Consider the following 16,910-nt stretch of genomic DNA (forward strand, 5'->3'; position numbering starts at 1 on the left):
TCAGTTTGATTCAGCACTGATTTTTTTAGTTAACTTAAATACATGTTAAACTTTCTCTCACTGAAATAATTGGGACCTAAAACTGCTAAATGTTTGACTGTATCAGGCCCAAAGTTGCTTGCTAAACACCATCACACATTTTTTTGTAAGTTTAGCTCCAATATGTGCTACTTATTCTAGTATGATTTTTTTTTAATTGTCATTCTTGTTTTAAAATGAGAGGTTTCTAAATCTAGTTGACAAATTGGATTTACTTGGAACATAATATAGTTTTTAACAAAAAACATTAATTTCTTAATACTGGTGGTGACAAGATAACATTCTGAAGGATATGGGGTGTGTCTAATCATGATGTTCAGAGACTGCATATTTATGGTATGTTTAGTCTTCTTTGCAAGTTTTGGATTTTGAAAATATTTATGATGTATGTTAACATCTTTCTCTGAAACCAAAAAAAGTAAGAGGAAAAATCTGCCACAGTTGAATAATTGCAACAAAAAAAAGCAAACTATGAGTTTTCCTGAAGGTTATTTGCATGTAGTGTGTCTGCTTTTTTAAAAAGAACTTGAGTAGTGAAATATTATTCCTAGAGACTATTATATTTCCACTAACCTCTTGAACACCATATAGCACTGAAACTGTAATAGATAGCTCTTACAAGTCTATCTTAATAGTTTATGTGGGATAGTGGTTGCTTTCACTGCTTCCTTCTCAAAATTACTACAAAGGCATATTGGAACTTGTTAAATTTAGCCAAGATCCAGTCATAATAAAATGTTTCACTTCAGTGAAAGTGTTAAGCCCGTGCTTAAATCTTTCCCACTGAAAGCAATGAGACTTTTAACAATGCAATTATGTACGTGCCTGCAATTCTATACTTGCCTACTCAAAAGTAAGTCCCACTGAATTAAACGGGGCTTACTCCGAGAAAACTGGGTATAGGATTGGAACTTAAAATATTGAAGTGTGGTTGGAGAGTGCCCTTTAGTTAGTGTGTCTATACACATTGCAGTGTATTTTTTAAACACCTTTTGTTTGATTTGCAGTTTTTAGAACATAATCTCAAATATATTATAAAGCAGTATTCAGTAATACTTCAGAAAAAATTAATATGTGTGAATTGGTTATCCAGAAAAGAGTTTTGCTGGGGAATCTGAGCATGGTGTCTTGATTTTTTCTCTCCACCTTTTTCTCTCTACACTTAAAAACAGTAGTAGAAATTATTCATAAGCATTTCTTTTTTAATTTTTTTTACCAAATCAAAATACAGCAGTTAAAAAAAAAATCCATGCAAAGGTACAGACATGTATGGTTTATTAAATTAATATTTATTCAATATTTCAAAATTGTTAATAAAACCTAACCACATTTTTAGAAACAGCCTTCATAGTAGCAAAACCTATGTAAATTGTTGCTTTTGACTTTAAAAATATATAGATGTTATTGGTAATTAGTGTTATGCCTGTAGTAATGCATTTTTATACTGCAAAAATGCAAATAGCTTTGCCAGCTGAAATTGATACATACCAGTCAGGAGAGTAGTCAAAAAAAGATACATAACATTTAATGTAATACTAAAATGATATGGGATGAAGGATGAAAACATCCCGTATGGAGCATGTGTAGCAGAGTGAATTGATATAAATCACCAAGGAGTGGGTTACATCAAATTTTCATATTTATGTTTTAAAGTGCATACTGAATGCATTATATAATAATTAAAACCTTTTTAAAAATTCTGTTATTACAGCAGTAATCTCATCATCTTTATTTTGGGGAATTGTGCATTGTACAAACTTATTTAATAGATAAATTACTATCTGCTTATGACTTGAGATGCATTTGGAGGGTAGTTAGAAGTTAATTACATACACAGATGGATTTTATTTTAAAACCTGCATTTTTTTTTAAATCATAATTTGTATTCAAGTGCCCAGAATTTTATAGAAATTGGTAGATCAGTGTCTCTTCATTAGCTGGATGTAAATTTGATTGGTAGGAAGTAATATATACTTGATTTCAAAACTGAACAAATTGTAGAGCTTAGGTAGTTGTGCCATTTTCCAGGTAGACTCTTGATTCTCATGAGATATGGGATGATGTTTCCTGAAGCTTGGTATCTGAGAGGACATACTAATTCTTCACCCCCAACATCACGCCCATAATAATAAACATACATGACCTATTGTGCTATATTTAGAATACTTTACCTTTTTACACAGGAAAGCCTCTGTCTGATACATGTTATTTTAAAGGTAGATTTAGTTTACATGTTTGTACAATGTTCAGACAGTCTTTTAAAACGTCATAGTTTAAAATGCTGTCTCACTATAGCTAAATTTTAAAATAAAAAAATAATTTATTTGCTTTTTATTCACCCATAGTTGGCATTTGAATAGATCCAACAGAGAGAATATCCTCTGTTGTTGTTGTCTGAGGATTCTGAAGTACAGTTCCTACATGGGATTGAGTGATTTTTCAGTGCTAAAAGGTTATAGAACAGAACCTCCTCTCCTGGAATTTTACTAGGCTTTGGACAAACTAAAATATGCAACTCAGTTCAGACTGCACTTCACTTCCTCTTTTTGGTCCCAGTTTCACTGCTGAACGTTAAATATAGAGAGATCTCAGATTACATACCCAACCATTTTATAACAAACCATTGTAATAGTAACTAATTCTAGTCTCACATCAGTACAATAATATAAATTTGCAAACTGTTATTGTCATGTAAAAAGTGTGCATGTTATATGTGGCCTGGTCAGTCATGATAAAGGTTTAGCATGGCCTTTGGCACTAAATAGCTCCTGACTTTCTCTTTTAGTCAGATTTCTGGTTCAGGATCGTTGGTATTATTTTATGTATATAATCAATATATACTAGCTTTTAAAAAAAATATATTTTATCAAAATTTTATTTGTCCCAAGTTTTCATATATAGGTGGCTGTATCTGAACAGTGCATGCTCTGTTGACATTACTTTCCATAGCCTAAGTTGTGGTAATTTTAATTATTGCTATCTTTTAAGTGGCAAATTATAACGTATTGCATAATGTTTTATGACTATTACATGTACTTGAGAATGAACGTTTCTTGACTATTAGTGTATCCATAGCCGTGTGTATGTGTGTGTGTGTGTGTGTGTGTGTGTGTAAATTGTGTGTTCAGCATTTCCTACATGGTAGTTGAGAGATTATGGTGGCATATTTGTGTTAATGCAAATATTCTTCCTGTTCCATAGGCTAGCATTTTTAATATTTTCACAGATCAGCTTCATTATGTGTTCTCTCCAGTTTTTAAGAGCATTACGTTTAAATTTCTCAGTCAAATCTAGTACCACAAAAGACAAGAAATGCTATCCCCCAAAGTCCTATATTGAACTTGATTTTTATTGTTTTTGCTTGGAATACTTCTAGCTTTCTGTGTAATAATTTGGCCTATAGTCTGTCTTTGGGAGATGTGTACACAGGTCCTAACATTACCTTATTTGTGTGGGCAACCACTTCTACAAAGTGGCTGTATTTTCATGTAAAGCTAAACAATGGTTTAGTCCTATGTGGGCAAGGCTAAGCAGAGAGTCCTGGCTCCCCTCTCCTCTTTCTTCCTCTCACTTAGCCAGCAGAGTTAAGTTTCACTTTTAACGAATCCTGGCTTTTCATCTATGTTTGAAATAGGGATCCTGGTCTAAAACAACCTCCAGTGAGTTTGACAAGCCAGTATCATAACCCATGGTTTGAAGTTTATATGTTATAAAATTTATCAGAGTTTGATTTTAAACCAGTATCCTGGGCTCAAATATAATGCTAAATCATGATTCTTTTAAAAGTGAAACTAAATTCTGCTAGTACTTTGGGGGGTGGGGGTTGCTCATGCAAGTCCAAGTTCAGGCTCAGCCATGTGCTAAACTATGGTTTAGTGTTATGTGCAATGTGGCCCATGACCTTCCACCTTGGTTAATATTGGGTGTGGCTTCCTTTGTCAGTTTTTCCAATTGAATGAGCTAGTGACTGAAAGATTTCATGTAGAGTATCGTGATGCAACCAGGACAAGGTGTAGATCAGCCCTAGTTGTAATTAGTATCACCTATCATTCTGAAATGTGGCACTCCATAACTATTCTGTTCCCTTGGTTTCCCCCCCCCTCCCGGTATATCAGTAATAGTGGCTATCTTTCTCAACTGTGAAAAGAGAGTTTATTACCAGCCTTTGCTTTCTTACTCTTAGTTACTGGCTAAGAAAAGAACCAGTCCTCTAAACCTCATATCTAAGCTTCCATGAGAGCATTGGATAGATGCTTTGTTGTTGTTTTTAAAAAATCTAACCTATGCTTTAAAGACAAGGGAACATTTTTCAGCCTGAGGGCTACATTCCCTCATGAACAACCTTCCAAGGACCACATGCCCAGTGGTGGGTGGGGCCAGAGACAAAAGTAAGTGGAGCAATGAATGTGACTCTTATCTCTGTACAGTAGGATACACTCCAGCCTTACAAAGTCAGATGCTTTTACATTCACACATCTCCTACGCATCTCTCCAACCTCCATCCAAGCAAGTAAGAGGTATTGTTACAGTTCAAGGACTTATTCTAGCCATGTTAAAGCACTTGAGGATGGTGCAGAACAGGGTGAAGGAGGGGCATGGCTTGTGGAGAGAGCTGAGGGTCGAACAGAGAAATCTGGAGGGTTCCTCACACCTGTTGGAAAGAATCCAGTTTATATGAACTGTGAAACAATTGTATGCCGTTTTGTTTCCATTTTTGCATTCTATACCCCAAAACATATGCTCATATTTTACTATACCTTTTCTGTGAAATTGTGAATATATATTGTTTGCTTGCTGTCTGTGGGCCTTTTGGGTGGCATAAACATTGAAAAATAAATGTCCAGGCCTGCAGAAGGCATCACATGACACTTCAGTAAAAATTTTGGCATTAACCCAGATTTTTGTGAATTTTCCCTACTTAAGATCTCTAATGACTCTAACATGTTAATCCTATGCATTCTTTCTTGTAGTCACACCTGTAGCTTGGAGTAATTACACTTGTGGTTTTGGATACAAGTCTTGCAGAATTTTTATCAAATCACTTTTTAGGGGGAAGTTGAACAAATAGCAATGATGAAACCAAAAGGGCAGAATGAACATGATGAAGGCATGCTTGAATATTTAGAAGATATAATAGGATCAGGACGATTAAAACAACCCATTCAAATATTATGTCGAAGAGTTGAGATATTAAATGAACAGAGGGGTGAGAAGGTAAGACTTTGGATTACTAATGCCGCCCTGGGCTTCTACTGGGAGGAAGGGTGGGATATAAATCAAATAATAAATAAATAAATAAATAATTGTTGATGTTAAAGTATTGGAAAAAAACAAGTGGGACCTGCACAAAATATTGTATGGGGTGGTGCTATTCAGGATTCCAGTCATTCTGTTCCATTCTCATCCCCCTCTTCAGTTCTTCCTTCCCAACAGTTGGTATTCTGTGCCCATTGAATTTACTCAGTCCCCATTGATTTCTACAGTGAGATTACTTCCATCTCTGGGTTTGTTTTAAAATCTAGCTTTTCCTAAAGTAGAGGAGGGCATCCTGACTCGCTCCTAGAGGGAGGGCATTGGCAGAACATTGTCAGTGTTTCCTTGGGACTTGTGTTCCCTTTCTCCTTTGGGGTATTGTTTGGGTGAGAAGAATCCCGAAAAACAGCTTCTCAGTGTGAACCAAGAAATGACCTGTTGAGACAATGAGATTTTTCTTTTTAAAAAATCTGTGTGTTTTCCGGGACACTTTATTACATTCCCCCTTACCACTGGTTTTCTGTATTTGAAATCATCATTCCATAGCCACTGAGCACTGTCAGTTGTTGTGGGGCTGTTGGTAGAGTTAGGCATTGTATTCTAAAGGTTTTTTTTGTATTTTTGCAAACCTTGAGTTTTCCCCAAATCTGCTGACACCCCCGTCTTATGCGAGGTTGGTGCTGTTTCCATTACATAAAACAATGCTCTCTCTGAAGATTGGAATTGGTATATAGGATAGTATTTAGTATTACCTTTTTGATAAGTCTTTGAAAGATTCATGATTACATTTTCTGTGTACATTTTGAGGGAACTGATAGTTGTTTCTGAACCAAAAAGACCTGAGTGCTTATAGTAGAAATACACACTGTCATTTGACTAGTTTGTGCACATAGTGTGCTACCTGCTATACAGCTTTTCTGTTTTATATAAGTGTTTCTAGTGAGTGCATAGTTAACACTCTCGTGGCATTAGTCGTTAATTTTATGAAACTTATATTCTATCTAGTTGAACAGAGTTAAAATGGTGGAAAAAGAAAAAGATGCCTTGGAAGGAGAGCGGAACAAAGCACTTGAATTTCTTTCTTTGGAAAACAAAATGTTCAAAGAAAAAAATAAGATATGTCAACACTACATGTAAGTAGCGCCATTTTGTATGGCGTGGGGAGGTACAATCCATAACCAGTTTTAAAAAAATGAGTAGTTATGTGTGTTCCGTCTGATTTAAGTTGAGGGTGTGATGTCAGAGGAAGAAGTGTGGAGGATTTGGGCTGGTTGTGGTGAACAGCTCTTGCTAAGATTGGTTCACTAGGCTGCTCTTTCTCCGCAACATAGTAGATACACTGGGTTGGATCCAAAGGTGTGTTGCCAGGTCATTTCTCCAGCAAACTAAGTTGAAACAAATAGTGGTAGTTTCTAGTTTGAAGAATTGAGGTGATGCTTGTATTATTTGATTAAGGAATATCTTTGAATACATTTCTTTATCTTGAGCAATGAGAACCTATGCAGAACTTCAGGTGTTGTGGCACTTCTTATGCCAAAGCAGCTGAAGTGCAAGAACACTTTCTCCATCTTCCTCTTAAAAACCCATTTTACTAACTTAGTACAATTTTTGGATAATACTTAAAGGAGATGGGGCTTCACTCAAGGCTCTGTCTCGCTCTCTCTTTAAGTTCTGTCATTCAGCCTGAAAATGTTTTGTATAAAACTCCTGCACCACATAGGCTGTTGCCCAATATTAGTGACCGTCGCATGGTGGGCTGTTTGTGATGTAAAGTACTCTTGGGATTCACCTTGACTAGCTTCAAGTGCTCTAAATTTCAGTAAAAATTTCCCCTGAGCAGACAAAACTTCCCTTCCTCTCTATCCCTCTGGCCTAAAATCTGCCCTAGAGGAGTAGGGGGCATGGGGATCTGCAGGGGGAGGAGAGCAAGAGGAACTTGTAAAATGTCTGCTGGTGCAACACTAGATCTCTCAATTATTTCAATATATTTAAGACGGGAATAGTTTTCTGTAGTATCAGATGTGTGAAATCTTTCTTTTTCTTTTTAAGTTATGACTTGCAGAAGCGAATAACTGAACTGGAGACACAGAAAGAAAAAATACATGAAGATACTAAAGAAGTTAATGAGAAAAGCAGTAAACTGGCAGATGAAATGAAAGATAAGAATAAAGCTCTGAAAGAAATGGAAAAGTAAACATCAATACTTCTGTTATTTTGCAAGCATTTACAAAATTTGAAATACTGTGTGCACTTACTTTGCTGTTAGAGCACTGATGCATTTCGTGTAATCAGCATTACGTTCTTCATCTTTTGTAAAAGGGAAGAAAACTATCTAAGCTTGATCATGCTGTTTTAATTGACTGCAAAGGTAATTGGCATGTTTCCCTTTTTTCTTTAGAAAACTCAATAAAATCACAGCATTTATTGAAGAAAATAAAAATAAATTTACACAGCTGGATTTGGAGGATGTTCAAGTAAGGGAAAAACTAAAACATGCAAAAAGCAAGTCAAAAAAATTAGAGAAGCAGCTTCAGAAAGATAAAGAAAAGGTACACCTGTAAACATCAACTGTTTATTATTACTTTTTCAGGACAAAATAACTGAAAATTGACTCGGAAAAGAGAGTGTGCTTCATTATGCTAAATACTTGGATAACTTTTCTGAATGTGCTATTAAAAATTTAAGAATAAAATCTGGAGCCCAAGCCTAAACATTTCTTACTCTGAAGTAAAGCTTTTTTATTTCATTGGGATACTTCCTGGCAAGATTGGCTTCCCCAGTGAGGTGGAACTGCATCCATAGGCTCTTGGCAATGGAGTCACTGCTGCTTACTGGGATTGGCACAGCAGCAAGATTAGGTTGCGCAAACGCACTGGTGAGAGTACTGGATTGGCTCCACCAGTGCATCGATCCAGCTCTGACCTTACCTGTCCTGGTAAACAGCTGCCAATCCGCTGCCAGGAAGCTACTGTTGTGGCTCCACTCTACCATCCTCAGTAAGTATGCTATGATTGCAGTCTCATACTATGTATACTTACTTAGAATACAGTATAATTGATTTCAGTGGATCTTACTCCTGGGTAACAATGCACAGGATTGTATCTTAAATCTGTATGACATACTTATTAAGAAGTCTTTTGTTTACCCACTCATATCCTAGATGGGTTAAACTTTGGTGGCAAAAGTAAAGACTTTTGTGAGCACAGAGAATGAATATTCAGCAGCCTTGTACACTTGCACAGTTGCCTCTGATCTTTTAAAAACAGACTGCAGGGAGATCAGGATTAGCCACAAGTGTAATTGCATGCACATTTGCCACAAGCACAGCTACCTCAATGTGTGTTATGATGTTCCCTTTGGAGGATATACAGCAATGCTCTATATAGTACTCTGGTATGGACTAACCAATCTCAAAATGACAAGCTTTGTCAGCCTATCAGATGAAATACCTGCCTAGCCAAAAAGGTCCTAAGGCAAAAGCAAAATAACACGGGAGGTGGGAACCCAAATGGATCTCCCGGGACAGGGAATTGTATAATCTGGGTGCCTGTACAAGGAAAGGCCCTTTCCCACTTTCTTTAACTCTTGGCAGGATGATACTGGCAAGATACTCCAGAATGACTGTGCTTATCTGAAGCAGTTTTATTCCTATGGGTTCAATGTGCTCATACTTGGAGCAGTTTAGCACTTCAGTGTACTCACCATAGTTTGGGAACCATAGCAGCTAATACTAATCATTGGATCCTGAGTTCATGAGCCTGTTGAAAGTCCTGGCTGTGGATGCACCAATTTCTAGTCTGGTCTCCAAATCTCTCCTTCCCAGAGGAGACTCTCAGTTGAAGGACACTTCTGAACAGAGGTTGAACTTGGCTCTCCAGAAGACTCTCAATGCCACTAAAGTAAAGGTAAAGGTGTCCCGGCACGTATAGTCCGAGTCGTTTCCGACTCAGGGTGACGTCTTGCGATGTTTACTAGGCAGACCATATATATGGGGTGGGATTGCCAGTTCCTCTCATTGCCACTACTTACCCCATTTAGGTGTCAGGTGCTGCATCTTTGTTCACTAGAGCTTCCATTATGAGACTGGATGAACTGAGACCCAGCCAAATAGCATAAATCCCTGGTAAAGCTATGCAAAATAGTGACCTTTGTGGCCGATGCAACCTTTGATGTGGCACAGTTTGCAGCCTGTGCTGCGTCTGCCAATGTGGAGGATCAACGGACTATCTGGCTGCATCACTCGGACGCTGACACTACATCCAGAATCAGTCTTTCGACAGCCCTATATGCAGGTGCATGCTTTTTGGGGTGAGGCCCTCAAGTCTATATTGGTGAATCCTAAGGAGAAGCATAAACCCGTTTTGGGTACTACATACATGGATGATCGATAGGTTCAAGCTGTATCAGTCCTTCCATAGAGCACAGCCCGGAGGAAGGACCCGTGATTTTCATTTTTCAAAGGACCAAGCAACATTACCATGGCCATTCTCATAACCATCCCATGGGAAAACCGGGTCCATCTTCCTGTGCTAAAAAGGTGGTTGTCAAAAGTGACAATATTGATGCCATTCCAGTAGGAGGCAGACTACTTCACTTTTTAGGTACTTGACAGCAGATGACAGTGAATTCCTATATAAGGTACTTGGCTACGCTATGCCTACGCTATAGAATTTCAACAGCTTCCTCTAAGCAGGTTTCTTCCCTCTCCGCTGTCCAATTCTTTGGGGAGGCAAGCAGTGATGGTGGAAGCCATTCGTCTCCTGGACATAGCAGCAATAAGCCAGACGAATTATACTCAGGAGTCTATCTATTCACAGTTTCCAAAAAAGACAAATTTTGGAGGGTCATCTTAGATCTCAACTTCCTGGACAGATTCATGAGATATTGGTGTTTCAAAATGGAGTACTTGGCATCGATCGTGGAAGCTATTCAAGAGGGGGACCTCTTGGCATCTATAGATCTGACATACTCCTATCTGCACATGCCAAAAGTACCTGCTCACAGGCTATTCCTGAGGTTTGCGTACGGTCAAGCTCACTTCCAGTAGCAGGTCCTGCTCTTTGGCTTCTTGTTAGTTCTGAGAGTGTTTACAAAGATTATGGTTATCCTGGTGGCACATCTTCACCTTCAGGGTATCCATATCTACCCAATACCTGGATGACTTTCTGGTTTGGGCAGGCAGTTTGGCTCAGGCATCAGCTCATGTGCACCTCACTCTTGCAGCCTTGAGGGACCACAGCTTCCTGGTCAACTTGGAGAAGAGCCCCTAACTCAACAGCTCATATTATGCGTTGCAAGAGCCATGGTTTATTTGTCTCTGAAGCAATTTCATCAGTCATGGCCATAGAGAGTGGCCAATACAATGCTTCTAGTCAAAGGTTGTGTTGACCATCCAGATCTTTCATTGGGTTTGCCACCATATTTGTCCATTCCAGTGGATACTGTTGCCTTTCTAGCTGGGCATTGTCAACTCCAGACATAGGAGGCTTCATCTTATCTCCTTTGCTGAGGTCTTGGTTCCGTTGGTGGCTGTTGGCATGAAATCTTAAAAGGGGGTCTCCATTCTGGGAGCTGGACAAGACCTTGATCACATCAGATGCATCCATGTTCAGGGTACCTGGACTGTGGCCAGGGGGAGAGTCACAGCTTAAACTGGTTGGAGTTGCAGGCAGTACATTTGGCTTTGCTTAATTTTCATTAAACGTTTCCAATGACCCACGTCCTTGTCTGGATGACAACACCTGTGCAGAGTTGCATGTGAATATTTAAGGGGGCACTTGTTCAAAAAGTCTTCAGGTGAAAGCCACTGGGCTCCTTGAGAGCAGAACATCTCAATGGCGAGTTAAATGTCATGGCAGATAGCACTGTGGGAGTGAAGACTGCATCCTGAATTTTTTGCCATCTGCAATGTTTGTTGGATCTGCTTGCTTTGAGCCAGAACACTCAGCTTCCCTGGTCATTCTTCATGTATCAAGATGCGCATGCAAAGGCAGTCAACGCTCTTTTGTCCTTCAGCCAAAAGCCCTGCTATATGCCTTCCCTCTGGTACTCCTGTTAGGCCAGACTGCAGAAACTGTGTCAGGAACGTGCCCAGCTGTTTCTTCTGGCTCTGTACTGTCCATCTCGGCTGTGATTTTTGGACCTCCTGTCCCTATTGGCCACGGATCCGTGGAGGATACCAACGAAGACAGATCTTCTGTCATGGGCCAGTCTGGCGAGTCTGATGGCCTGGCATTTGATCAGCACCAACTATCCTGTTTGGGATTTTCCAAAGAGGTCATCACTACCATCTTGGCTGTCTTCCACCATGCAAATTCATGAAAGTACATGTTCTTCATTTTCCAGGTGGTGTGCTTCTTGAGGTCTGTCCCTCTAGAAATGGATAGCAATACAAAATTAGGTGTGTGTATCTGGGTGTAAAAATGATACCAAAGTTAATAAAATAAATGAAAGTGTCCAGCTTTAATCTCAAATAATTAATGTAGAATCTCAAATAATGTAGTCTATATTATTGACATGTATATGGAATATCAAAATATATCAACTGATATCAAATATATACCAAGTGATACAGCCAAAAAAAAATAACAGACTCAAAACTGGTGGGCTTATTGATTTGTTTGTTGTATTTTTCTCTCTATAGGTCATTATATTATGCTTTGTTACAACAGCAACCCATGTATGTAGTGACAAAATTGAATCATGTATCTGTATTGACCACTGAATTCAGGGTAGAAATGCATTTGGTCTACTATCTTAAGTATTTGTATGTTACATTTGGGTTGTCACAATATTGTTGGCTATATCAGTTGATATTTTGATGTTCTTCATACATGTCAATAATATAGAGCTTTTGGCCATTTTATTTATTGGTATTTCCCTGTATTGTGTTACATATATATAGATTAATTATTTGATATTAAAGCTGGGCATATTTATTTATTTTATTAACTTTTGTATCATTTTTTACACCCAGACACACAAACCCAATTTTGTATTGCTATTGATTTATGTAGGTTGGGCTTACTTTTCCTTGTTCTTTCATCTCATTGTCCCTCAGTCTAGAGCAATGTTTAACAGGTCCTAGGTTTTCTTCATAAAGGGCTTTCTTCAGTTCTGTCAGCTACGCTATCTCAGTCTCCCCTGGGGTCCCATCCACTGGTCAAACGCTTCTTGAAGGGGATGGCCCTTCTTTCACCACCAGTGATTCACCATTTTCCCTCTGCAAAAAGAGTTGCATGCCTTTCAACGTCCTCCATTTGAGCCTCTCAGGACCATACCTTCATGAATTCTCTCATTTCAGGTGCTTTTTCTTCTTGCTATCACTTTAGCTCAGTGGGTGTCAGAGATGGGGTCATAGTCTACTGCTTGCCACTTGTGTGTGTTTCACGCTACCTCTGTGGTCCTAGGAACTGATCCATTGTTTAGGCCTAAAGTGAGTTCAGCTTTCATTGAGAGCCAGCCTGGTGTAGTGGTCAGAGTGCTTGACTAGGACCTGGGAGACCAGGGTTCAAATCTCCACTGTGCAGTGAAGCTGGCTGGGTGACCTTGGGCTATTCACAGCCTCTCAGCCTAACCTACCTCACAGGGTTGTTGTGAGGATAAAATGGAGAGGAAGGAGAACCATATGCACCACCTTGAGCTCCTTGGAGCAAAGGTGGGATGTAAATGTAATAAATAAATAATAATAAATAAATTGTCTTACCATCCTTTTTTCCAAATCCTCTTCACCCTCTGGAGATGGATAGACATTCATTTGACATCTGCAGACCCCTCAAAGTCTACCTTGCTCGTACCCAGGACATCTGTTTGACTGAAGCACTATTCATCTTCTTTCATCCAAGGACTTTGGGTGGAAGGTTTCAAGTTAGTTGCAGACCTGTATAACTCTGGTTTATGAGTCCCTGAAACTCTTGGTGCCTCATCATAATATGGTACACTCCATGAGGTCGGTGGCCACTATGACAGCATTTACTACTAACGCTCCCCTTGTAGATATTTATAAGGCTGCTGCCTGATCTAGCCCAATTTGTTTATTAGACATTATAAAATAGATTGCTATGCCTCAGCTGATGTTTCTTTTGGGAGGCGTGTTCTGCAGCAAGTAGTGTCTCATGTCTAAGCAATCTAGGTGACTCTCCCTACTAGGTCTCCTGTGGTACATCCCACCTGATGGCATGCTACCCGGGAAAATGGACCCTTGGTCTCACCTGAAAGGTGGCTTTCCCAGGTATTATGCCATCAGGACCCTTCTTGTTGGAGGCTGCCTATCTGATCATCTATCTCTTGTTAACTTTTTACCTGTTAAAATAGTTTATTAATTTTATTGTGTTGCTAAGGCTGTTCTTACTATATCGCGATATATTATATTGCATGTATTATTGCCGCTCCTTCTGTGTGGGCATTGTTTCTGGTTTCTCTTGTTTGTTGTTCGTGCTTGTCATCTGAGTGCTGTGAAGGTGTCCTGTGTCAATCTTGTCTGGAATGGAATGGAGTGAGCAGCTCAAGTCTTGACTCCTGTGCATTCCTGCCTTCAGATGTTACGTGGCACTGCAGCCCACCTGATGGCATGTTACCTGGGAAACTACCTTTCAGCTGAGACCATTGGTCTGATCTGCTATTATTGATAGGTGATCTGATCCTGAGCAAAAAGAAATGAATTTTCATGAACAAATGTGTCAAGATGTGCAACACAGACTTGAGGGTGTATCTTAATGGGTGAATCTTCCTGCAAGAATAATAATAGAGTGGCAGTTATGTTTTCATGTTAATTATATTGTCAATGTAAATTTATAAAGTGTAACAAATATATTTAACTCTTCTAAACAATCTGTGTTACGAATAACTATACATAATAGATCTGCCAATGAAATATAATTTGTTTGGTATTCCCTTAGTTGAAAAATTATCATTACCTTTTTCATAGGTTGAAGACTTCAGAAGTGTTCCTGCCAACAGTGAGTCTGCTATCGGTGAGGCAACAGTTAAGAGAGAAGTTCTAGAAAAAGAAAAAGAAAGGGTAGAGGAAAAACTAAAAGAAGTTATGGACAGCCTTAAACAGGAAACTAAAGGGCTTCAGAAAGAGAAAGAGGTTTGTACATGTTGGATGCATTCAACTAATTCTCCTGGAGTCCAGAAGCAAATCAGCATAATTAACCATGTAGTAGATCCTTTTTTTATCTCCTCTTGGTAAGAACAGAATAGGAGTTAAAGTATCTTAAGGAGTAAACTAAGCAGCCAGCCAAGTAGCAATTATTTCTCTGCCAGCAGCTGACAAGCAAATTACACCTGCTTACACTCTTGCCACTACCATAGCACTGTACTAAATTTCCTGGAAATACACCTCAGCATTATTGTTCTTTTATAGCATTTTGCCCTTTCAAGGTCAGAGACTAAGCCATCACTACAATTGTGCCACATTGGTCTTTCTCACTAAGAAATGCATAGGCTGCACTATCGTGCGTGGATGCAATGGTTGCTCTTACCTCTTTTATAACTAATGAGCTATGAACTATGCCTGTATGCGTATGCTGGTGTTTTTCCCTTTCCTGTATTAAGACCAGAATACAGAGAAAATGGCAGCTGCAATAATATAATGCTGGTTGCTTGCTTCAGATAACCAGATCTATTTGTGTGTCTTTGTGCATAATGCTGTTTTTATGCCTTAGCAGGGGAAATGTAGGGTTGCTCTTACAGCACAAGGAACAGCAATTTTGATTATGGATGAGCAAACTGACCATTTACTTGTAAAACTGGATTAAATTGTAATAACCATTCATGTGAGCAATATCGTCAACTGACACTGAGATAATCTGTTTTATTTATGCAGTATGTTTTATATATTGCATTTCTGTCAAAGCACCCAATGTGATTTACAGTTTAAAATAATGATTTACAATCTAGACATTATGCAAAAGGAATGAGGTATGAACAGGAAAGTAAGCAAATTCAGATATAAGCTCTTTTGCATTGGCGTGTAATACCCAGGTGAAATGTTCACTGCAGGAGAGAGTTTTGGGAGGAGAGGAACTAAATGGTCCCAGCTGAACCAAAGGAGAGGGCTTCACTGTCTTTTTTGTTAATAATAGTTGTTATTAAGCTAGAATATATTCACTACTACATTCATCAAAAATACACATAAACAACAAATACGGATCAAATTTCATTGCTTTAGCAAACAATTTATAATCCAGAGATTTTATAATTGTTAAATTCTTCCTTCCTTGGACTGTTTACTAATATTACAATAACTAATATTTTAATAATTCAATAAAAATAATAAGCCATTGATCAATTATAAATAAAATTAAAACTTCATGAATTATAGTTAGTGATTTATGGCACCACATAATTTATTCCTAGATCCTTTACACCCAACTCTCTTCTTATATAAGTTGTTGTTAGAGCCTATTTTTCCATTTCCTCCTCCAGTATTTTATAAGGTTGCAGCACTGTAGTCAATTTTATAATCTCCAATTTTATTTATTACATTTATATACTGCCCCATAGCCGAAGCTCTCTGGGCGGTTTACAGCAATTAAAAACAATAAAAACAAATATACAAATTTTAAAACACAAAAAAACCTTAAAAACATAATTTAAAAAAATTAAAACTCTTGCTAAAATTTTCTTAGTCATTTCTATTTTCCTTGGTCCTTTTTCATGTTTCCATTTTTTAGCTAAGAGTGTCCTCACAATTGTTTTATATATAGGATCTGTGATTGATGTTAACGCAATCTGCCCCTGTGTATAATTTAAAAGACAGCAAAGTATCTACAAGCAATTCAGTGTTGAACTTTTCTTTAACTATTTCTCCCACTGTTCTCCAAAAACAATGGCTTTACTGCAGCCCCACCACATATGCAGAAAATCTGTTTTGCTCCAGACAAACCAAACACTTTCCATCTCTTACTTATCATTTTACATTAACAAGCAGTCCAAAACCATTGAATTGCCATCTTTATACAGTTTTCTTTATGCAATGTTGAAATTGAAAAATTGGACCTTTTTTGGAATTTGAACTGCCATACTTCTTGAGGAATTTCCATATTCAGATCTTTATTCCATTTTTGCATGAAATGGTTTGGATTTGCTCTAGGCTTTTTCTTTAGCATCTGGTGTATCTTGGATAAAGGTCTGGATCTCTCAGTCTAATAGTATCATAAATTTCCCTGCCAAATCTCTTGATCCCTAATCAGCTGAAAGAGAAATGTTCTTATCTGTATAAGTTAGAAAGGGGGGGAGGTCTTGTTTTAACCTAACTTACTTTCCCCAGGTAGCATGGCATCAGGTGGGTTAGCTCCATCTAGCGTCCGAAGGCAAGAATATTGAAGTCAAGACCTGGGCTGCTGCAGCCCCTCCCACTCCAGTTCATTCTTGCCTTTGTCCGAGGCAGTTCTATCTACGTGTAGTGAGCAGGTCTACCTGCGTGTAGTAAGATTTTTGTGTGTGAAGAGGGTGTTGAGAGAGAGAGTGCGTGTTTGGTGTTGGGGCTGTTTTTTCCTAGTCCTTACCCCCTCCTCTCAACTCCACTTCCCTCCCATTGCCGTTATTACTGGGTTTAGCAGTTGCCCCATTTATGGGGTTTGGTATTTTCCCCCCACCTCTGGATTGTTAAG

At 38.4% G+C, this 16,910-nt stretch overlaps 1 protein-coding gene across 6 annotated transcripts in view; it reads left to right on the top strand.

Moving 5' to 3' along the window:
* Window positions 1–16,910, top strand: part of SMC4 (structural maintenance of chromosomes 4) — a 103,544-nt gene that overhangs the window by 9,863 nt on the left and 76,771 nt on the right. For all 6 annotated transcript variants that reach the window (XM_061637194.1, XM_061637191.1, XM_061637192.1 and 3 more), the window contains 5 exons: window positions 5,089–5,253; window positions 6,298–6,425; window positions 7,342–7,482; window positions 7,691–7,841; window positions 14,219–14,383. In XM_061637194.1, coding sequence (XP_061493178.1) covers window positions 5,089–5,253; window positions 6,298–6,425; window positions 7,342–7,482; window positions 7,691–7,841; window positions 14,219–14,383 — 750 coding nt within the window. The remainder of the gene's footprint in view (window positions 1–5,088; window positions 5,254–6,297; window positions 6,426–7,341; window positions 7,483–7,690; window positions 7,842–14,218; window positions 14,384–16,910) is intronic.

This window comes from Rhineura floridana, chromosome 7 (assembly GCF_030035675.1).
Source record: "Rhineura floridana isolate rRhiFlo1 chromosome 7, rRhiFlo1.hap2, whole genome shotgun sequence".
In the NCBI taxonomy this organism is placed as follows: domain Eukaryota; kingdom Metazoa; phylum Chordata; class Lepidosauria; order Squamata; family Rhineuridae; genus Rhineura; species Rhineura floridana.